Source organism: Tursiops truncatus, chromosome 9 (assembly GCF_011762595.2).
Source record: "Tursiops truncatus isolate mTurTru1 chromosome 9, mTurTru1.mat.Y, whole genome shotgun sequence".
Taxonomy (NCBI): Eukaryota; Metazoa; Chordata; class Mammalia; order Artiodactyla; family Delphinidae; genus Tursiops; species Tursiops truncatus.
Window position 1 is genome coordinate 99,169,264 of NC_047042.1, and position 22,744 is coordinate 99,192,007.

The 22,744-nt window shown below is 60.9% G+C and overlaps 1 protein-coding gene across 5 annotated transcripts in view; it reads right to left on the reverse strand.

Moving 5' to 3' along the window:
- Positions 1-22,524, reverse strand: part of KCNH2 (potassium voltage-gated channel subfamily H member 2) — a 30,307-nt gene extending 7,783 nt beyond the window's left edge. For 2 of the 5 annotated variants that reach the window (XM_073810081.1, XM_073810083.1), the window contains exons 1-4: positions 8,689-8,813; positions 6,804-6,968; positions 5,016-5,459; positions 4,211-4,422 (exon numbers count right to left, since the gene is read on the reverse strand). In XM_073810081.1, coding sequence (XP_073666182.1) covers positions 4,211-4,422; positions 5,016-5,459; positions 6,804-6,906 — 759 coding nt within the window. In that variant the 5' untranslated portion in view covers positions 6,907-6,968; positions 8,689-8,813. Of the gene's footprint in view, positions 1-2,364; positions 2,808-4,210; positions 4,423-5,015; positions 5,460-6,803; positions 6,969-8,688; positions 8,814-22,335 lie in introns of those variants that run through there. The other 3 variants (XM_073810084.1, XM_033862736.2, XM_073810082.1) reach the window with 3 other exon arrangements.
- Positions 22,525-22,744: the final 220 nt, after the last annotated feature.

A 22,744-nucleotide genomic window follows, 5' to 3' on the forward strand; every position in this document is an offset into this window, starting at 1 on the left:
CACTCACCAGAGTTCCTTCCCCACGTGGCACGGGACCTCCTGGCTGGCTGAGTCCAGGGCACCGAGCAGTAACACCCACAAGTACTGCTCCCCACCAGCAGTACAGACCGATAACTATGGATATAACTCCCACCGTGAGATCTTACCCACCCCCCCAAACACCACACACACACACACACACACACACGTCCCACATAACTACAGTCTCTGTCCAGATAATGCTCTAAGGACTACAGCTTCCGGCCTGGGCGATGTAAATGGTGGTGGTCACTGCAGCTCCTTACAAGTCCCATTGCTGGTGGCCCAGGGACTGAGGGCCTAAATGTCCCTTCATGCCTCTGGCCCAAGGATACCAGCCACCCAGCCTCAGGCCCTTTGGCATCCCGGAAAGAGAGACCATGACACTCACTCCGCCTCCCTACTCACCCTGGCCCAGGGCAGCCATTCAGAAGTGACCACCCAGCCCCGCACCGGCTCACCTCCTGTCCTGCCCCTTCATCACCCAGGCAGAGGCAGGCTCGCCATCCAGACCAGGTGGCAGCAAGTCACACCCCTCTTTCCCCCCAAGCCAAACTAGGAGAGCCGAGACCAGCTTTCTCGCGCTGTCCCAGGAGCCTCTGTCTGTCCCCCTGCGGCCTCCTCCTGCCCCTCAGAATCCCCAAACTCTCCCAGCCTGGCCCTGCCATCCCTGGGCAGCCAAACCCAAGGCCTCACCTGCCCCCTTGAGAGCCAAGGTTGCCGGCCCTGCGGGAGCAGCGCTAAGCGCCAGGGCCCCGCATCCTCAGGCCTCTGTGCTGGGAAGGGCCGTGGTGGGTGGAGCCGCAGACTCCCATTCATATTCAAGCTGGGGACCCCCTGGAACCACCCTCACCAGATGGACTGTGTGGAGACCCTCATTAGTGGAAGTAACCGGAAGTTAAGATGGACCATAGTTAGGGGTTTGGCCACAGGGGCTCCAGAGGCACAGGATGGGTGGGGTGGGCAGCTGGCGCCTGGGGCAGGAGAAGGGGCACGTGGCTTCTAGGCCCCCGCTTCTGCCCTGCCTTCAGCCCGAGCCCCTTGCTCCTTAAGGCAGAAAACATGGGCGGTGAACTTTCAGGGTTCAAGTGGGGACTGCAAAGGGCCCTCAGAGACAAGGAGGCAGGAGAAGGTTCCCGGATAGGGCTCCTCACCACACCTGAGAGGCCAGGCCCCCGGAGGCGGTGCTGAACCACACCTGACAAATGGGATCCTGCCCCCTACCTGAGTCCGCCCACAGCAGGACCAGCACCACCCAGGACACAAGCACACATGCCGGGGGCAAGGCCAGGGCACGAGGCCCGGCCCCGCAGCCCTCCTCTTGTGGGGGCCGCAGCCCTCCTCTTGTGGGGGCCGGCCGGGCTGCTCAGCTCTGCAACCACCAGCTCGCCACACGGCCTTGCCGGTATCTAACCTCCCCTGTTACATAACCTGTTGTCACACAGAATACTGAAGCTCATTTAAGCCAAACCCCGGGCCTCACCTGTGGCTGCGAAGAATCCCCTCCCACACCTGTCCCCCAGCTGGGAGGGTCACAGGAGCCACGGCAGAGAGTTTAGGTGCTGGTGGTGGCGACAGGGGTGGGATTCTCAGACCCACCCGTGAGCCGCTTCCAACTCCCCGGGCCATCCTCCCTGAGCTGGCTTCTGGCTCTCTGCCAGAAGCCCCCCAGGGGCTGGAGACGTGGCTCCCAGGAGGTGCCCATAGAGTCGGCAGCCTGGGGGACCACAGCGTAGCCACCAGCACCTCAGGCTGCCCCAGAAGAGGTGGACCCGGTGCCCGGCTCAGCCTGCCCTCACCACTCAACCAGTGGCCTCTGACCCCAGCCTCCTCGGGTCCCAGCCCCCCAACCTAGACCCCCGAAGCAGCCCACGCCTCCCTCGCCCGCCGCAGGGTCCGCTCACCGACACACAGAGCGCTGGAGGGGTGGAGCCCCTGCGCCTCTGTGCCAGGCCAGGCTGCTGCCCGCTGGCTGGGGGAGGTGGGGTGGGGGCGGAAGCCATCCTCTCCTCCCCCGTCTCCCCGCCATCCCCTCCGCGCACCCACTTCGCTCCTGTTCTCCCCTCTCCTCCTTGTGCATTTCGAGCTAGAAGGCTGGGCCACGGAAGCCCAAGGAGAAGGGAAGCGCTGGCAAGAAAAACACTGTCCACCTAGGCCCAGCGGGTCTGGAGCAGAGCAAGCAAGCCGGAGCCAGGAGTGGGACGAGCGGGGCCACAGATCCCAGGGCTCCCAAACCATCCTGCATCTCAGAAGCCCTCTCCCGGCCTGGAGCCAGAGCCCTCCGGGCCGCATCCAACTCGGTGCCCCCGCCCCGGAGGGAGGGGAGGGGCTGGGGCGGTCACCTACCTCCTGGGCCACCAGGCTGGAGATGCGCACGGCCCGCCTCACCCGGCCTTTCTGGGCCCTGGGCTGCAGAGCCCCTGTCCTGCTCGCCTTCCCCGCTGGGGCCGCCATGGAGGACTTGGCTCCCCCCAGCTTGCCTGCCCGGGGCCCAAGGGCCCAGCCAGCGCCTCACCTGCACCTCAACAGCAGCCTCGGCCCAGGCTGCGCCCCAGCCGCTGGCGGCCTGGCTCCCAGGGCAGCCTCTGGCACGAAGCCAGGGTCACTGGGGCTGGGCCTCGGGGCTGGGGTCACCCTGGCAGTGAGCGCGGACAGCAGCCCGCCTGGCTCAGGCCGCCCATGGCCCCCTGGTGCCGGCCGCGCTGCCAGGGTGCTGCGCTCTGCCCGCTGCCAGCCCAGCAGCGGCAGGGCACCGCGGTAGGAACCTCGGCTCCTCCAGCCGGCCCCTCCTCCTCCCAGGTCCCCACCCCCGCCCCGCCGGCACCGGGCTCCCGCGCCCCGCCCGCCGGCCAGAGGCCCCCTCCCCCGCGGCCCGCTGCTCCGGGCTCCCGCTGCAGCCACTCCCGCGGCCCGTGCCCCTCCCCCTCCCCCCGGCAGCCCGGCCTGTCACCGCAGATTAATGGTCTCCCCGACACCCCCGCCCCGCCGGTCCAGTGCCCAGCCAGCCAGAGTCAGACAGACACCCAGAGATGGAGCGACCGGCCGGCCACCAAAGAGCCAGGAGCACAGGCTCACGCTGGCGCGCACAGACCACAACACGACAGCACACGCTGTGGGCACAGGGGCAGGGCAGCCGGCAGGGCTCCAGGTGAGGACGAGAGAGGCAGAGGTGGGAGGGGGTGAGGCCGAGGCAGCCAGATATGGGGCCTAGGGTGGGGGGGAACGTTCTGGAGTCAAGGCCAAGGGGCCGGAGACCTGGCAGGGACCCAGAGAGCCAAGGCGGCAGCGGAGCGGGGCCAGGAGGAGGGCTGAGGAGGCCCACGGCAGCGCGCGGACAGCTCCCTCACTCGGGCGGCTCAGGGAGCCCCAAGGAGCTGGAGGGGGCGGTGGGACTGAGGCGAGCCAGGCGTGGCCCGGGAGCCCCCTCCGTCCCCGGCTTCTCAGTCCTGACCTTCCCCCACCCCACCCCCAGGCCAGGACGGGAAGGAGCTGGGATGGACTGGGCAGTGGGGCTGGCTTGCTGCCAAGAGGGGGCAGGAGACCAGGCTGGCCCTGCCACTGGGCAGTGTTGGGCAGTGCCCCCCCCCCCCGGGCTGGCAATCTTCTCTGGTCTGGAATTCGGGGACTCGACCCCTCTTGTATCTGTGCGCCCAACTCCATACCCTCCACTCCCGACTTGGGAAGGAAAACTCTCCTCTCCCATGGTCTGGAGACAGGGGTGGGCACCTCTAGGCCACCCTGGTCCTAGCACCGGGTTCCCACCCTCTGCCTGGCTCATCACACTGGCCTAGAAGAATCAGGACCCCCAACCTTGACCTCTGTGGCCCCTTCTAACGGGAAACCTCCCGTTGGTTTGCGCCCAGGACTCTGTTGTGCCCCGTGGGCACCTTCTCCCACCCACCCTCACCCTGCCAGGTGCCCGGCCTCAACTGCCCTGTCCTCCCTGAGCCCCATCCACCTGTCCTCTGTATCTGCCCCTCCCGTGGGCACCCCCTCCAGTCTCCCTTGCTCCAGGATCTCTCTCGTCCCAGCTCTGAAACGCCACCCTCACCCCCAGCCGGCACGTCCGCCACCTTCAGGAGGCCCTCACTGACTGCACCCCTCCACCCCCCTTTTGACCACAGTCCACTCCCACTCCACTCCCTCCAAGCTCCTCCCACGTGAGCAGAGAGCCAGCGAGCTGGACACCTACCTGGGTGACCTTCTCAGTGACATTATGGGTCCGCTCCTTTATCTTGGGGGCTATGATCTCCCGGTCGCTGGTGGGCGAAGCCAGGAAGGGGTCGCCCTTGAGGTCCACAAAGTTGAGGGTGATTTGGGGAATCTTGCTAATGGTGCGGTAGCGCACGAGGTCCGAATCTGATGTGGAGTTAAGCAGGCCGCTGCGCAGGGGGTGCATGGCCCCTGGGGTGGAGGGGAAAGGGGGTCAGGGTGGCAGGCAGGCAGGGGCAAAGGCCGTCAGGTCGACGACACAGAGCTGAGGTGGAGACGGGCCCTGCAGGAGCCAGGCCGTGGGGTTCACTGAGGGCAGCTCAGGAAACAGGAGTGGAGTCCCTGAGAAACAACTGAGGGCAGGCCCCTCCCCACCGTAAGGAAGCGCGCCTGACGCAGCTATGAGATGACGAAGGGGAAAGAGCCTCTATACGGGTCTGTTCAGCAGGCACTGGGAGCCTGCCAGAGGCCCAGGTGGTGGCAGGGACCCAGATGCCTCTCCCGCCTTCCCGACTCCCGTGGGCATCCCCGCTCCAGGCCAGCCTGGGAGAGCCAGCTCCTCAGGGCCAGCACCTGCTCTGAGAGTGGAAGAATGCAACGGGATGAATGCACGTTTAATGGAATAAAAGGCTACTTAATGGGATTAAGTAAGCGCTTAATAGGATTTCCATCTCCCAGGCACACAGGACAGGGCGGAGAGGGAGGAAGCTGAGGGCCTGGAATGGACAGGCCCGCGGCTGAGGACGCAGCCGGGCAGTTCCTGCAGGGGTGGGGCCGACCCTCACCGGTGCTGGCGTGGCGCGGCGGCGGGGGCAGCGCCCCAGCGCGCATGGCCTCGATGTCGTCGGCCGAGGAGGCGCGGCGCACGCTGGCGCAGCTCTCTCGGGAGCGCGTCCGGGCCAGGCTGCAGCTGGAGCCCGAGGCGTCAGGGTTGAGGCTGTGCGCCCGGGGCGACGGGTGCGGGCCGGGCGCGCAGGCGGGCGGCGAGCCCGGGCCCACCAGAGCGCGCCGCTCCTCCACCGGCCCGAGCCCCGCCACGTGGTTGTCCATGGCCGTCACCTCGTCCAGGGCCAGCGACTCGCTGCTGGGCGCCGCGGGCGTCAGGTCCATGTCCACCACCACGGCCCCCGGGGCACCGGCGCCGCCTGCGCTACCCGGCCGCACCGACGAATCCCGGGCGGTCAAGGCCAGCAGCGCGGGCAGCTTCAAGCGGAAGGTCTTGGCGCGGCCTGCGGGGAGAGGGGAGGTGCATGGCGTCAGCAGCCCGGGAGAGGGCCAGGCCTAGCAGCTGCAGCCCAGTCACCAAGGGGAGGGAGGAGGGAAAGTGGGAGCCCCGAGAGCCGCCGGCACCCCTCCACCCCCACTCCTACTGCACAGAACTCAAGTCTCCAGAAAAAGTCTAGAGTGCCGTCGTATCTAAGACTCCGCCAATAATAAACCACCATTTCTTGAGCCTCACATCGCCGGCAGTCTCTGCATAAACCACCTGTGGCTCTCACCACTGCACCCATCGGGTATCATTACCTCCATTTTGGACTTGAGGAAATTTAGGCGTCAGTGAGTTATGTGATTTGCTGGAGGTCACACAGTAAATGGCAGGGCCTGCATCCACATGGAGGAGTGATGCCACGGGTTCCCGCCGTACCCTGCCACCTTGGAGGTGGTACCCATGGAACAGGTGGGGCCAGTGTTACTAATGCTGCCACTTTAGAGCTTGAGAAACCAAGAGGTGGTTTCTTTTGCCATGACTCTGAGGGAACATTTAAAATTAAACCCAAGTGGGGCTTCCCTGGTGGCGCAGTGGTTGAGAGTCCGCCTGCCGACGCAGGGGACACGGGTTCGTTCCCCGGTCCGGGAAGATCCCACGTGCCGCGGAGCGCCTGGGCCCGTGAGCCATGGACGCTGAGCCTGCGCGTCCGGAGCCTGTGCTCCGCAACAGGAAAGGCCACAACAGTGAGAGGCCCGCGTACCGCAAAAAAAAAAAAAAAAAAATTAAACCCAAAAAGGCCACGCAGGGGGAGGAGGAGGTGTCTGAGCCTTTGAGTCATGGGGGGATGAGGTGAGGCCTCCACGCCTCCAGCCACAGGGAGGAGTCCCCTCACATCCTCTTCTCAAGTAGCCAAGGCCACGGCAGGGAGCTGACCCGTCCGGGAACAAGGACCAGAGAGAGAAACTTCACAGAGTTGAGTCCATGAGAGACGGGGCCTTCCCATGAGCAGAGGGGGCTGCCCCGCAGTGGCCAGGGCCATCTGGGAAGGGTGAATCCCCCATCCCTGGGGCTGGAGAGAGGATCACTCCCAGGGGATGCTGTGGTGGGACCCCAAGCGGGTAAGGCTATGAAACCAGCCATGCTCCTGCCCCAGGGACCTGTGAATCTGGGCTCAGTCACTCCACCGCACCTGTCCATGCTGAGCTGGAGGGGACCGGCCGTGTCCTCCATGTTCTCTCCCCCATCCCTGAAGGGATCCCCTCCGCATCCCTTCCTACAGAGCATTGCCTTTGGGCAGCCTCACGGCCCCAGGGAGGGGAAACCGTGTATTCCTGCGCCAGCCCAAGAACACAGCTGCACTTACCGGGGGCCAGCCAGCTGGTGGGAGGGGCACGGTGATTGGTGTCACGGTCTGGGGACCCCACCATGTCCTTCTCCATCACCACCTCAAAGTTAAGGATGAACATGATGACAGCCCCATCTTCGTTCTTCACGGGCACCACATCGACCAGGCACAGGAAGCAGCTCCCTGCAAAGCGGAGACACGGCCACTGTGCTACCAGGCGGAATGGGCCCCCAAAACCTGAAGGGGCCTGTCCACTTCTGCCTCCCCCACGGCTCCCACACACAGTCCTGCCCCTTCTCACCATTGCCTCCTGCCCCACCCCCTCCTCCTGCCACCTGCCGGCCAGAGCTGCTTCCCTAATCTGGCTGCTCCAGCTTTCCGCTTTCAAAGCTCTCCCTTTCCCTCTCTGCTTGCCTTGGTTCTCCAGCCCTCTCTCCCGATGTTCATTCTCCTCACACTGCCTTCTGCTCCTTTCTTCCTGGGTTGTCTCACCTTTTTCCCTATCCTCTCACACTCTATCTTTGCTTTTCCTCATGCAAGGCAGTGCAGCCTGGAGGTTAAGCCCACAGACTTTAAGCCCAGGATCTCAGGGTTCAGATCCCAGCTCTGCTGCCTTGTCATTGATGCATTTTTCTTACGTTTTTAACCTCCCTGTGCCTCATTTTCCTCATCTATAAAATGGGAACGATGATAATTCGTTCCTCATGAGTTGTAAAGATTAAATAAGTCAACACGTGCCAGCTACCTAGGGCAGTGCCTGGCGTGCGCCGAACACTAGAGACAGGTTAGCCATCACCCTCTGTCTCTCTGTCTTTGCTCCTCTTCGTTCGTACCCAACTGTTGTGTCATCCACAAGAAGATAAGTTCAGAACTTGAGAGCAAGAGCTTCAAAACCTTTACAGCAACTGGGCATTGCCGCAAGACCCAAGCATGTGAGTTTTGTACTTCACACAAGTATTGGTCTGTGACACGTCAGAAACAAAACTGATCCTTTACCAGAGTTGAGAGGCGCTGCTTCTAGATCTTTCATCTGTCTCTCGTCTTTTTCTCTGTTTCTGATTTTTTTTTTCCCTCCCAATGTCTCTCTCTGGCCACCAGGCCCCCTATTCCAGCTGCTGTCAGTTCACCAGGCCAATGTACCTGTTCCACCTCTGCCTTTGACCAGCGCACGGCCCCCACACCCTCCTCTCTGCTGATTTCTGAAAGAGACCCTGGTGCGCTCTCAGGCTCTGCCTAAGGCCCAGCTCAGAACCCCCGCCTCCAGGAAGCCCTCCTTGATGCAACAAGAAGGCGCATTAACATTCTGTTCCTCCATGGACCTGATGGGGACCAAGCATGTTCCTCATCTTCTCTTCCCAGGGCAGAGACTTCTTTCCTGGTGCTCATCTGTCTTCTCTGAACTGCCGGGTCCTAACTCACCAGCGTCTGTGTCCCCTCTGAAGGGCCTAGCACCCAGAACAACGCACCAGGGAGCAGGCGCTGGCCAGTGGTGTTGGTGATGGGGTGGGGCTAACGGCGGGGGAGGAGTCAAGGACCAGGGCTGGTGGAGAGGACATGGCTGGGGTGAACTGAGTCAAGGCCAACCAGCTGGAGGGGCCGACGGCCAATGAGCCCTGTGGGCCAGCCCTGGGAAGTGCAGCCGCAGGTCCTCCACAGACCTGAGAAGGCCAGGCGTAAAGGGCCTGATTCCTAGGAGATGCTGGCCGGGCTCCGGGGCGATTGCTATAGGGACAGGGCCGAGAGGGAGCGGCAGGGGAGCAATTCTAACTGCTGTGGGATTAATCTGGTGGAAGGAGATCCTCTGAAACCAACGGAAACAGGATGGCACTGGGATGAGGGGAGCTGGGCCAGGGCAGGGGCTGGCCAAGAATTCTCTGCCCTACCCCAACGCCCTTCCACTCACCGCGTCCCAGGCCCTCACGGCTTGGCCCACGGGACCGGAGCTGGGGGGCTCTTTCAGGGTCTCTTTCCAGTAGCTGCTCCTGTCCCCTGACCTCCAGCCTCTGACATGGCCCGGCTGAAACACTGCCGTGGTGTTGGGAGCTGCAGGAGGCCGGGCCCAGCTGGAGACCGTCTGGCACCTAGACAGCCCGCCTAGAGTTTATGCCCTAATATGGTGATGGCCGGCAGCAGCCTGAACAGGGACCGGCCCTCATAGGGACTAAGGAGAGGCCAGAGACCAGGAAACCGTAGCCCTGGAGACCCCCCCCAACACCCACCCCCTGGGAGCCCAGCGATCCAGGCCCCTGGTCTTGGTTCCTCGCTGGGAAACTCGTCTCACGTAAGTCCAGAGTCTGGAACCCTGATGAGCCCCACCCTGCAGGATGGCCTGGGGATCCTGCCCCCAGGGCACGGCCTCAGGATTCTGAACTGGAGGCCTCAACACCCCGTGCCCACTTCAGTTCCAGCTTCTTAGCAAGAGAGGCCAGAACTGCATTCTGCAGCCTGGACAGCCCAGGACCCTGACATCCCAAATTGTGCCCCCCTTCACGCCAGGCCGCAGAAACTCCAGATATAAGCCCCCTTACGGCACAGGCCCACTCCCGGCCCTTGGACACAGACACACACTCACACACGGAGCCCCCTTGGTCCTCTCCCTTGGTGGACATTCAAGGAATTTTCCCTTTCAAATAACCCTGTAAAAGCCCTTGTTATACCGAAAATGTGAACTGGAGCCCTGCCTGATGGCTGGGGGGAGGCGGGGTGTTAGGCTCCAGCTACTATTTTCGAGTGGCCACGAAAGGAAGGAAAGCGGGTAGCCCCAGGTCAGCCAGGGCTCCGAGAGGCTCTGCCTCCCGCCCATCCTGCCTGGCTGGCTGGGTCTTCCGTGAGCTTCCCTAGCTCTTCAGCCAGACCTGCCAGGGGACTCCATCCCATCACTGGCTGGAATTCTGGCGGGGGGGGGTCCCTGAGGGCAGCTGGAGGTCAGCAGGCCAGGGGTGGGGCACAGGGACAGCCAGAACTGAGCAGTGGCACATCGCGGCCTGCAGGCGCCGGGGCTGTGACCTTCACACAACTTCTCAGCAGAGAAGAAATGTTCAGAGTCAGTGTCTGGGCCGCCTCCCCGGAGCCCTGGGCTGGCACCGCACGCCGGGACCAGTGCCTCGCCCCCCATGAGCCCTGCTCCTACGTACCCCAGACCCCGCTCATCCCTCTGTTCCTCTCCTGCCTCCGCCCCGCCCCACCCCCGCAGAGCAGCTCCGCGGAGCAGAGGCTGACTTGAGCCCAGAGCTGGCGGAGGCTGCAGTTCCGCCGAGAGCCGCTCTGTGGCAGGAGCGGCCCGCGCTCCCGAGACAGCCGGAGTCTGGAGCGCCCGGGGAAGGAGGGAACGGGGAGCGGAGGGCCCCTGCCCGGCCCGCAGAACGGCTGTGGGGCTCCCGGGCGCGAAAGGGCGGGGCACAGGCTATGGAGTTAAGTGGCCTTTGCTCATTGCATCAGAATGACTTTGGGCGAGCCACCTGCCCTCCTCCAGCCCCAGGGAGCTCCTCTGCAATACGGGACGATGACCACGCCCCACTGGGCTGGAGGGATGAATGACAGAACACTGTGAAGCCGGAGGGCCCAAGGGAGGTTTTTTTGTTTGTTTTTGCTTCTGTTTATTTGCGGGTTTTTTTTTTTTTTGCCACGCTGCGCAGCTTTCGGGATCTTAGTTTCCCCGACCAGGGACTGAACCTGCGCTCCCTGCAATGGAAGCGCGGAGTCTTAACCACTGGACCGCCAGGGAAGTCCCCCAAGGGACATCTTGGTAACTGGAGAAGGAGGAGAGGGAGAGGGCCGTTGGGCCAGCCTGGCTCACGTGGCTGCTGCTGAAGAACACCCGACTCACACACCCCCCACCCCCCCCCCCCCCCCCCCCCCCGACCCCAGCCCTAGCTGAAGACATCCGGGCACCCAGCCTCGGCCTGCCTCCTGGGCTTGGGGCACCCTGGGCCCTGTGAGAATGAAGACCGGGAGAGGAGAGGTGGTCATGGATTGACAGCCCCACACAAGGACAGGCTCCTCTGCGCCTCGGATCCTAAGGGCCGCAGAGGTCATGCAGCTCACCACAGGCCACTGAGGAAGGGGCAGGGGGGCAGTGGGAGGGCCCCAGGGGACCAGGTCTGGCTACCTTCCAGGTGCAGCAGGTCCAGTTCCTCCTGACCCCGGGGAAGGGAGCATCTTCATCAGAACGCAACGCTGGCTTGCTTTCACCTGGTGCCAACCCACACCCGACAGTGCACCTGGGGCACCGTCCCTGCCCTGCACCCCAACCCACCCACGGTCCCAAACCCAGCTGCCCACCTCTGGGAACCCCTGGCTAGTCGCCAGGCAGGAGCCGCCATCGGCTTTCGCGGGGGCAGGTCTTAACTCTTGGGGCAGCACCGGGCAGGTGGGGAAAGGGAGGCCTGCGGGTGACCTGAGTGTCCTTGGACAAGCTCCCCAGGTCAGAATCTCTAGTGGCTCGTCTGCACACTAGGTGTCAATCGAGCTCCTTTGCAGGGGGCTCTTCATCCCCCTGGAGTATTCACTGAGCACGCGCACGTGAAGCGTTCAGGGCCTCATGAACAAGACAGGCGTGGCACCCACCCTCACGGAGCCGGGGAGTCAACAGGACCCCCAGTTTGGAGCCCGGGATGAGTTGGCAGAGAGAGGGGTCCTGGGGAGCTGAGCCGAGCTGATCTGCCCCGACCCTCAGGAGACCTGGGCGATCGCTGTGTGACTGTGGGCAGGTCAGCCACCTCTCAGCTTCAGACTCCCTGTGGGTACTGCAGGGACAAGTGACTCGTGCTCTGGGTACCAGATGAGATGACAGATGGCCTTGTGGAAGCATTCAGAGCTGTAACGAGGCAGGGTGCTGGGTCCTTGCAGGGAAGGTGACCTCGGGGAAGCAGCCATCCTCGCCCCCGTCGCTGTCCTGCCCTGCTGGGGCAGGAGGCTGGGGCTCCAGTCGGCCTGTCCGCCCCCAGGCAGAGGCTGTCTCCGACGGCGGCGGCCCAGGGCTGTGCAGTGTCAGGTTATATTTAGCCTGGTGGCGGCGACAGGAAGATGCAGCAGGAGCTGCTCCTGGCCAGGGGCCACCGTGTCGCTAACGTCGCTCTCTCGGGCAGTGGGGACCTAAGGAAGGCCAGGGACACTACAGGCCCAGGGGACAGAGCGGGGGAGCCTGAGAGGCCAGCCAGTGAATGAGTGTGCGCGTGTATGTTCGTGTGTGTGTCCGTGTGTGAGAGAGAAAGAGAGGCCAATCCTATCCCCATGGCTCCAGGAGCTGAGTGGGACAGACTTCCCCAGGAATACTCACTTCAGGGCTGGGGCTGGGGAACCACGATCCAGACCCCAGCTCACACAGAAGGAGCATCTCCAGACAGACCCTCCATGAGCCCCTCCAGCCTAACACTTTCCCAGAGATTTATGGGGCCATACGGAGGGCCTCAGGGCCTCTGTGGGTCATCCAGGTGCCCGCCCAAACCCATTGCATGTGGCCTGTCTGTGCTACCTTTCCCAGGGGCCACTGTGATGGCCTCGGGAGAAGAGCTCTTTCTAGAAAAGCTCTGGAGCTCAGCCCTACTCGACCTCCTTCGGGGCTGCAGCCTCACAGTCTGTACACTGGGAGTCACAGCCCTGCCCCGTTCCGAAGCAGCCCCGGGAAGGTGAAACGAGGCCATGTTTATTCGGGGAAAGCTTCCCTTACGGCACCGTCACACTCCCCACCTCCCTGAGGCCTCCACACTTAGCCTCCCATCCCCGGACACGCAGGCTGGCCCCAGTGCCCCCTCCAGTGCACCCCAGCTTCACAGGCCCTCCCACTCCCCACGGCCCCACCCCGCTTCCTTCCAACTCCTCCCATCCCTCTAGGCCCCCGAAGGACCCCCTCTACAAAGATGTTCTCGGCAGCTCCATCTGGCCACAGGGATGTCTCTCGCTGAAAACTCCTCCAACACTGGCTCCTAATGAGAGAGCTAACTGTACACTGGCTTCTGGGGGAGCTTCCTCCCTCTGCCCAGAGCCGGAGGCCTGAGGCCAGCGTCGGGCTGGCTTCACGGGACAAACTGGGTGAACAGGTGTCCAGTCGATCATGGACTGGGGCAGGGACCTGCCCGGATGGCAGATGGGGACAGGGCCATCTCCCCACTCTTTAAGCTCCCTTTAGATCCAGGGGCACTGACTGACTACCCTTTCAGGACAGGATTGGCCCATTTCAAACCCACCCTGAGTCTGCACAGCAGTCAGAACCCTCAGAGGAATGAGGTGGCGTCTTCTGCTGAAGCACTATTCAATCTAGTCAACAGCACGGAACACGGAGGCTGACGGCCCAGGAATCCGGGCAAGGGGGCTGGGGTATCTCTGAGCCTCAGACCCCTACCAGCCCTCTTCTCTGTGACCCTCACACAGCTGGCCACGGGCAGCAAGGGCACAAAGGGCCGAGGTCCGCTAGGGGACAGTGGGGATCCCTGCCCTCCTCCAGGGCCCCGCAAGCTTCTAGGGTGCCGCTCCCACCTTGGCTCCCGGCATACCCCAGAGGGCCTGTCCCATCGGTCACCCAGTCGGCCGCAGCTTCTCAATCATTAATCCGAAACTTGCAATCCCTCCCTGACTCACCCACCTCACAGGACTCCAGCAAATAAATACAAGTGCATGTGAAAGCCTGCTGAAAAGGCAGATGGAACGTTCCAACGTCAACGCATATGGCAATGACCCAAACATACACAGAGAAAACCAGCGTTATTCGCAGATGATAGGATCATCTCCCTAGAGAACCAATAAAATCAACAGATAAACAATTAGAACTAGCTCATGAGAGACTTCATCCAGTGAGGCTGCCAGATACAAGATCAGCCCCCTCTCCACCAGCAGAAGGCTATTAGAGTAGGTAGTCAGAAATAAGATCTCCTTCGGGCTTCCCTGGTGGCGCAGTGGTTGAGAGTCCGCTGCCGATGCAGGGGACGTGGGTTCGTGCCCCGGTCCGGGAAGATCCCACATGCCGCGGAGCAGCTGGGCCCGTGAGCCGTGCCCGCTGAGCCTGCGCGTCCGGAGCCTGTGCTCCGCAACGGGAGAGGCCACAACAAAGGCCTGCGTACCGCAAAAAAATAAAATAAAATAAAATAAATAAATAAGATCTCTTTCATAATAGCAACAAACACTATGAAGTGGGGACTTCCCTGGTGGTCCAGTGGTTAAGACTCCATACTCCCAATGCAGGGGGCACGGGTTCAGTCCCTGGTCGGGAAACTAAGATCCCACATGCCTCATGGTATGGCCAAAAAAAAAACACAAAACTATGAAGTGTCTAGGAAGTGACCAAGAATGCACAAGGTCTCTATGGGGGAGAAAAAAGAAAACCTTAAACTAATAAAGGATGCAGAAACCATCTGATAAATGGAGAGACGCTACAGACTCTCAGATGGGACAAATCTTAGAAAGGTGTCAATTCTCCCCAAATTAACCCATAAAACCAATCTAGTTCCAGTCAAGATTCTGGTGGGGTTTTTCTTCCCAGGAACTTGATAAACCTTCTCTAGAGTTTGCAAAGGAGAAGAGAGGTCCACAAATATGTATGTCAACCTTTCAAAAGAAGAGCAGAGAGGGAAGATTTGCCTTTCCAGATACCAAGACATACTAACTGCCGTATATTTTTAATATGGTTTTGATGCAGGAACAGACAAATCGTTGGAACAGAACAGAGAGCTCCAAGACAGACGCATGGATATACGGCAAATTAACCAGTGGCACAGGTAGCCCCACAAGTCAACGGAGAAGAACAGGCTGTTTACTAGATGTGTTGGGAAAATCGGCTCAGTAAACAGAAAAAAACACACCTTGATCCCTGTTTGACACCACAGACAAAGGTAGGGTCAGGATGGATTAAAGACCCAACTGAGAAAGGTAAAACAATTAAGGTAACAGAAGAAAATGTAGACCTCTGCAACCTCAGGACAGTGAAGGATTTCTTAAACAAAACTTCAAAAGCATGAAGAAAGCTAAAAATCCATGTATTTGTTTGTATCAAAGTTAAGAATTTTTGTTGGATAAATTTGACAGACGACTGAAGGGGGGCAGATATTTACGAACTCTTGATTCAACGGGGATTAGTATCCAGCATACACAGTGGATATTTAACTGTATGCATTTGTGTTTCTAGAATCAATAAGCCACTCTTGCAGATCAACAAGAACGAAAGACAGCAGCTTCATGGAAAAGTGAGCAAAGGATATGAGCACGGAATTCACGGGAAAGAAACCTGAACGGCTGCCTACACGATGTTCGGACTCGCATGAAATCAAAGAAATGCAGATTAAAGCAGAAAGATATCACTTCCACCTATTAAACTTGCAAAAATTAGAAAGGTGGGTAACGCCACGTGTGGCAGGATTGCAGGGGAATCCCGTGCTCTGCTCAGGAGGGTGGCAACAGATGCAGCCCTGCTCAGGCACAGCCGGACAGTACTTAGTTGAATTAAGTGTCCACATACCCTGGGATCCAGCAGTTCCACCCCTGGGGGGAAATCCCAAAGACATCCTCACATGAGTCCCAAAGGGGCCAGGCATGAAGATGTTCACTGCAGCATCATTTATAGAGACAACCTGGAGGGCCCTCCCCAGGAGAGTGGACAGGGAAAACGACGGGGGAGCACACCAGAGAACACGGAGCTATAGGCTCAAGATCAAGGAACAAGCTGGCTGGACTTAAAGGCGGACTCCTGTGCAACAAAAGTGAACACCAAAATACAATATATAGCACATATCATTTACATAAATTAAACCCATATGCAGTCAGACAAAACACACGTTTTGCAAGACCATATGCAAGCAACACATTCACAGGAAGTACATTTGAATGGCTGCCTAAGGGGAGGGTAACGGGACTGGGGAGTGAGAAAAAAGGAAAAGGAGAAAAACCAATGAGAGAGAAAGAAGAAACCCGTAACACAAACACCCCTGGTTTCTATGATTTGTGGAAGAAGCGGGAGCTGGCCCAGCAGAAGCCCGTGGAGAGAGGCAGAGAGGCAGGCCGGGGCGGAGCAGGGCACAGGGTGGTGGCCGTAGGGAACAGGGATGCTGAGACCCTTGGTCAACTCACTTCCTTGGTTGACTAGAACCTGCGGCCACATGGGTGACGCCCTGCCTGATGGCGAGTAGAATGCCAAGAGCCTCGGCACCCGACACTGCTTTGCACCTACCCTCTTATCTGCCGAACCTCTCCCAGCAGTACGCGGGAGGACAGGTGTTTTGATCCCACTTAGCAAATGAGGAACTGCAGCTCTGGGAACCCAAGCTAAAAGCCAAATTTCCTGGGGCTCTGAGCCCATCATGACCCCAACGGGCCCTCTGGGGCAAGACAGCCTGTGCAGTGGTGTTCCGTGTTGGGCAGGACTCGAGTGGAAAGAGGAAAACTGGACTGGAGTTCCCTCTCAGATACCTGCCAGCTGGCTAAGACCCCTTAGCCTTTCTAAGTGAGTTCGGCACCTGTAAAATGATGGCGACAAGGCCCCATCTAAGGACCACCTGCCACAAAGCATGCGTCCCAGCTTGCAAACTATAAGTGCAGTCACAGGGACTTCCCTGGTGGCACAGTAGTTAAGAATCCGCCTGCCAATGCAGGGGACACGGGTTCAAGCCCTGGGAAGATCCCACATGCCGCGGAGCAACTAAGCCCGTGCGTCACAACTACTGAGCCTGCGCTCTTCAGCTCGCGAGCCACAACTACTGAGCCCTCATGCCGCAAATACCGAGCCCATGCGCTACAATTACTGAAGCCGGAGCACCTGGAGCCCGAGCTCCGCAACAAAGAGAAGCCACCACAATGAGAAGCCCGCGCAAAGCGAAAAAGACCCAACACAGCGGAAAAAAAAAAAAAAAAAAAAAAAAAAAAAAAGGGCTTCCCTGGTGGCGCAGTGGTTGAGAGTCCGCTTGCCGATGCAGGGGACACGGGTTCGTGCCCCGGTCCGGGAGGATCCCACATGCCGCAGAGCAGCTGGGCCCGTGAGCCATGGCCACTGAGCCTGCGCGTCCGGAGCCTGTGCTCCGCAACGGGAGAGGCCACAGCAGTGAGAGGCCCGCGTACCGCACACACACACAAAAAAAGTGCAGTCACAACAGTGAGGGTGCCAATGAGTGCAGCTGCCACCACCCCCTCCTCCAGCTCTGCTCCCCCATCCAGCCCTCCTCCGTCCATCTATGAGGCAGGAAGGCTGAGAATCCCCAGATGCCTTCCCTGTACCCCACAATGTCCCCCACACGGCAGGGGTGGAAGACTTGCAGCTCTCTCAGTGGCCACCTCAGGCCACCTTCCTCTGGCCCCAATAGCCTCCCCATCCTCTAAGACCCCTCCCAGCCCTGGCATTCTATTATTCTAAGGCTTTTCACAGAGGGAGAGACCGAGGCCCAGAGATGGGAAGTGATTTGTCCAAGGTCACACAGCAAGTCTATAACTAAACCAGAAATTGCTCCCAAGGCTCTGACTCCTGGTATAGGGTTTCTGCAACACAGCACACTGCCCACCACATTCATTCAGTCCTTCATTCAGTGGGAGCATGAACTGAGCTCCCACTATGCAACAGACACAGAGATACAACAGAGAACAAAGCAGGCCGCTGTCTACCCTCCCAGAGCTTCCAATCTAGTGGGGGAGTCAGACACGGCAGCCTTGCCCAGAACTGTACGTGAGGGAGATGGTGGGTTAAAGAGAAGACGCTGCCCAGCCCTCAAGGTGCTTCTACTCCAGTAGACACGCGACCAAAACGGAAAGAAGTCCGTTCAAGGCCAACCACAGTGCACAGCGTGGAGATCTTTATGGGCCCCTGGACTAAGGACAGGAAGGGACTTTAGGGGGACAGCGGTTCATCCAGAGCCTCTCCCACACTCATCACCTGTCCCAAGTGTCCCTCTGTGCCCCCTCTTCTGGCCCTGACCCCATGGGCCCCTCCCCATGTCAGGGAGGAATGATTCTGTGAAACTCCTTCACACTGAGGGCGAGCTATTTCCACACTCCTCCCTGCTTACAGGGGAGGAGTGATGAGAAGAGAATGTCTTTTTTTTTTTTTTTTTTTTTTGAGAATGTCTTTTTAAAGAAAAAGGTTCGTTCTCCACCCAAGCTAAAGGTTCCCAAATAGAGGCATTTCAAGCACCCTCGGGGAAGATGTTTAATCGTGAAAGGACTTTCCTGGACCCCTTGAAGTCCCACCACCCTGGAAGCCACCACTGGGCAGAAAAGAGGCTGAGGCTCACCCGGTCTCACATCCCCATGCTGGCCCTCCTGCTGCCCACGGCCCCCCTCCCCAAGCCCGAGGCCACTGTCAAAATCTGCTCCCATCCCAGATGCCTCTGCACAAATATTTACATAGCTCCTCTCAGGGGCTACGGCAGACACAACACAGAGGAGCCACCCGCCCGACACTCTCCAGACCCCAGAGAAGGCCAGGAGCGGCCCACACCCTCGGTCCTGGCAGGCCCGCCCGGCCCCCAGGGTGGGGCTGGGACAGGAAGCCCCCATGCAGGCCAGGGCACCCTGCTCCGGCTCAGCTGCCCTCCCTGGAGCCACGGGGCGAAGGCGAGGCTGGGCTCGGACGCAGCCCCCGAGCCCTGCTCCCGGCCACCATGGTGCAGGTGTGCGCACCTGCCGGACTCCTGACCAGAAGGCCCGAGGTGGAGGGGCCCCTCGATGGCTTCCCCCCCGCCCCTAAGTAAAGTGCTGCCTGTGTCTAGCCTCATTCCTCCGGGCTCACCCCGGCCCCCTCCACCTCAGGACGCAGAGCACACGCAGGCACCAGCCTCCATTTGACCTGCCTGCCAGCCTCAAAATACCCAAGGGCTCCTGCAGCAGCCACCCTGCCTGCTGGGGGCCTGGGGACCTGAGGATCACAGCTTGGAGGGGACAGGGCTGGGAGGGGAGGAGTGGATGTCTGAGCTTGGGGCCGTGATGGAGAAGGGGGTGGTGTGGGAGGGTCACAGTGCAGAGTCAGGTTTCAGCGACCAGGGAGGAGGCAGTGAAATGGCCTGGGGTGCGCGGAGAGTCACTGGCGCCAGGAGTACCTGCGCAAGCACCTGGGAGGCTGAGGTCCGAGTCTGGGGACCACAGACCAGTGGGTGTGGGGTCACCTCTGGGGCTCTGGCTCCCCATGGGCTCTGGGGAGCACGCTGGCCCTCTGTCCCCACCCCTCCCCCAGCCCACAGCTCAGCTGTTGCAGCGGGGGGGCCCTCTGACCCTGTTACCATGACAACCGGCCTGCAGCTGGAGTGGAGAAGCCAACAGACTCTTCTCTAGAGACACCCCCATCCCCACCCACGCACAGCCTCCCAGGGACACAGGGACATGGAGACCAGGCCAGGACAGGCAGAGGTACGGGGAGCCAGACAGAGACTTGGAGATGGAGCCCAGAGAGGCGGGGGCCACCGGGGCAGAGGGAGAGAGGCAGGGAGGAAGCCTCGGGGGTACTGAAGGGGGGGAAGAAGACAGCTGCAGGGAGAGGGAGATGCAGACCGCGGGGGACAGAGCCGGCAGGGAGGCTTGAAGCAGAGACCACGGGCACAGGCGGCCGCTGAGCGTGGCAGGGGCGGGGCAGAGAGGTGGGAACAAAGAGCAGAGAGAACACGAGGGCCAGAGGGCAGGGGACCTCCCGAGGCCTGGAAGAGGAGGGGAGCGTGTGAGGAGAAGCCATGGTGGAAGGGCCCGAAGCCTCCCCGGGGCAACGTGGGAACGCAGGTGTGCACCAGCATCTCTTGCCGCCGAGGCACAGCCCAGAGCCCCAGGGGATGCCGCCACTGCCAGCCCCAGGCTGCGGGGCCCTGATCCCAGCTGCACCTTAACCCCAGGCCTGACCTGAAGGAGCACGGACACGGGGCCAGTGAGGGCCCGGCACCTCGCGTCTCTCCCTCCAGCCCACAGCCCCCAGTCTGGCCTCCCCACCTCCCAGCAGTCCCAGCAGCTAAATAATGGGGCTGTCTGGCTCCAGGCCCTGAGGCTGCACAGAGCTAGGCTAGAGGCACCGACACAGCACAGCTGTCCACGGTGGTGCCTGCCAGCAAAAGGCCCCGCCTCCTTCCCAGCCACCCACCTCCCTGGGGCTAAAGCCCAGGGACCTGCTCTGCCGTGGCGGGCCCAGGCAAAGACCCTGAGAAAGGCCTGGACAGAAACAAGAGGTGGCATTGGGCTTCCTCACATCTACACCCACACACACACTCACACTCACACACACACACTCACACTCACACACACACACCCCGCCCGGGTCAGGCACAGAGATCTGCCCAAGGGACTGAGCAGAGGGAGAGGGAAGGGAGGCAGAGGAAATCTGTCTGCACCCGAGGCCTCAAGTGCCAGGACAAGTAGCGGCGCACATAACCTGAGGGCCAAGGCCAGCCTGCTGGCCACCAGGAGACACCTGATCCCCATGGAAACTAGGTGAGAGCAGAGAAGGGGGCAGGCCGAGATGGCTGGCATAGGACCTTCTGGGTCACAGCACCATTTGGAGCAGTAACCTGGGGTGGGGAAAGAGCTTGAACTTGGGTGGGAGGCCTGGGTTCTAGTCCCACACTCCCTCCACTGATTCGCTGGTAACTTGACCTCTGCTTCTCAGTGTTTCCATGTGTAATTTGAGTGGGCTGGATTAGGTGATCCTCAATGTCACCAAGATTCCATGAGAGCACCTCTGCGGAAGGGGTCCCACGGCCATCCTCTCCCAAAGGAGCCAGCCTGGGGCAGGAAGGAGGGAGGGCAGCTCCTCACACACACTACAGGGAAGACAGAATCACCCAGGCCCCTGCCGCCGAGGGGTCCGGTGGGCACACTATCCCAGAAGTAGAAACGGGCTCAAGGCAGTAACCAACTTGATCCGCATCACAGAATTTCTGGTGTTAGACCTGAACCCAGGACGTGTGTATTCACGTTCTTCTCATGACACCAATGGTTTGCGAACTTTCAAAATAAAAGTGCGCGTAGAGTAACGTGCAGTTTAGAGACGTACCTGCAACCATTCTGCCTCCTTTTTAATACATGACAGCAGAGCAGACTGGACAGGGCTCTGATCGGACAGACAGGGTTCCATTCCCAGCTCTGCACTCTCTACGGAAGTTTCTTAATTTTCCTGAACTTCAGTTTCCTCAACCACAAAATGCAGAAAAAGTAGTATCTACCTCCCAGGGTTGTTGTGAAGACTCCATGAGATGATGCAACTGAAACATTCGGCCCAGTGTCCAGCGCATAGAAGGCGCCCACTGATATTACCTAGTACTAGATAGCCAGGCAGATATAAAAGCACATCTGCTCTGATGAAGGTTCTGGGGGGATATCAGTGAAGAACCAGAAAGGAGGCCCTGCCTTCAGAGTTTGCATCTAATCTCCCAGCCAGAGGCCCATTTGCCGTGAGCAAACCCTCTTCCACAGGTCCCCAGTGACTGTCCCCAACTCTGATTCTGTCCAGGGATCTCACAGCTGGGCACCCCTGCAAAAGCAGGGTCATCAGGGCATGTGATCCTTCGCAGCCAACCCTGAGCACAGCATACAGGGGAGGTTCCAAGGGACAGGGCCAGAGGCATACGGGGGCTGCTGGCTCACTGCCCCCAGGAAGAGACAGAGAGCGCTGTCTACATAAGGTAAGCTTGCTGTGGGCAGGAACCTCCTCTGTCTTGAGCACTGCTCCATCTCCAAGACCTTGCTGCACCTGGCTCACGGGGTTCGGTAAATGCTCATCAGATACACACTGGTGAGCGACAGGGTTTGGGCACCGATGGGCAGCCCTGCGGCACCTTCCAGAGCCCCCTCCCCAGCCTTCTGATACCTGCAGGTCCCCCCAAGCCCTGCGGCACTGCCCTCCCTGAGCAAAGGCCACCCCACCAGGGCAGGGGCGGTGTGGGAGCAGCCCCGCCCATGGCTCTGTTTATCCGCTCGCCGGAAGACAGCGCAGCTGGGCGGGGAGGCGGTGGCTGAGCAGACACCTGGCGCAGGAAGGGGTGGCGGGCGGGGCGCTCAAAAGATGGGACAAAGGGAACTGAAGTTGTGGGGAGAGGCACACACCTCCCGCCAGGTGCAGCTGAAGAGCAGAAGAGAGAGGGGGCAGGAGAGGGGCGGCAGAGAGCCAGCCAGAGTCCTGCAGCCCTTCCCCGCCTCGCCCTCAGCGACGACTCCCCAGACCAGTCAGTCACCTGGCAGAGGCGAGGGTAGCTAGAGGCCTTGTGGGCGGAGGTCGGCGCCCAGCCACCGGCCTGGACTTCCATTACCTCCATCCATGCACGCACCTGCCATCCCGGTGCTGCCGTCAAACTCCAACCCACCTAGCTCAACGTGCCCACATCTGCCCAGGGAGGAAGGAACCAGAGACTCCAGACCACAACCAAGCAGCCCCTTGGGGACCCCGTAAACCACCCCACCGGAGTGCTCGGGGTAAAGAGCGCCAATACCCAGCCCGCGCCTCCCACCTGGCGCACCCCATAGGTCCCTGCTGAGGTCACGCCCCCCTGCAACAGGCCGGAGCTCCGGCCAATCGCCGGCCGCCCCCACCCCACCGACCCCGACCCCCACCCCCGGCCTTTCGGCCCGGCCCCGCCCCGCCCCGCCCCGCCCCGCCCCAGCCCGCGCCTACCATCTTTCCGGTAGAAGGCGATCTCCACTTTGCGCTCCTCCGCGCCCAGCAGGGCCTGCGCGATCTGCGCGGCGGCACGGCGCTGCGTGCGCGGCCCGTGCAGGAAGTCGCAGGTGCACGGTCGCTGCATCACCTCGGCCCGCGAGTAGCCGCACAGCTCGCAGAAGCCGTCGTTGCAGTAGATGACAGCGCAGTTCTCCACCCGAGCGTTGGCGATGATGAACTTGCGGCCTGGGGGGCGGGGATAAGCAGGCACGTGAGCGGGACCCCTGCCCCCAGGGTTCCCAGCCCTTCCCCGCCTTCTCTTGTCCTACACAGTTGCCCGCCCGGGGACTCCCCGCCCCAGGAAGCACAGCGGGCCTGGGGTCCCCAGCAGGGGACGAACGCAGCTGTGCCCCGACACAGGTGC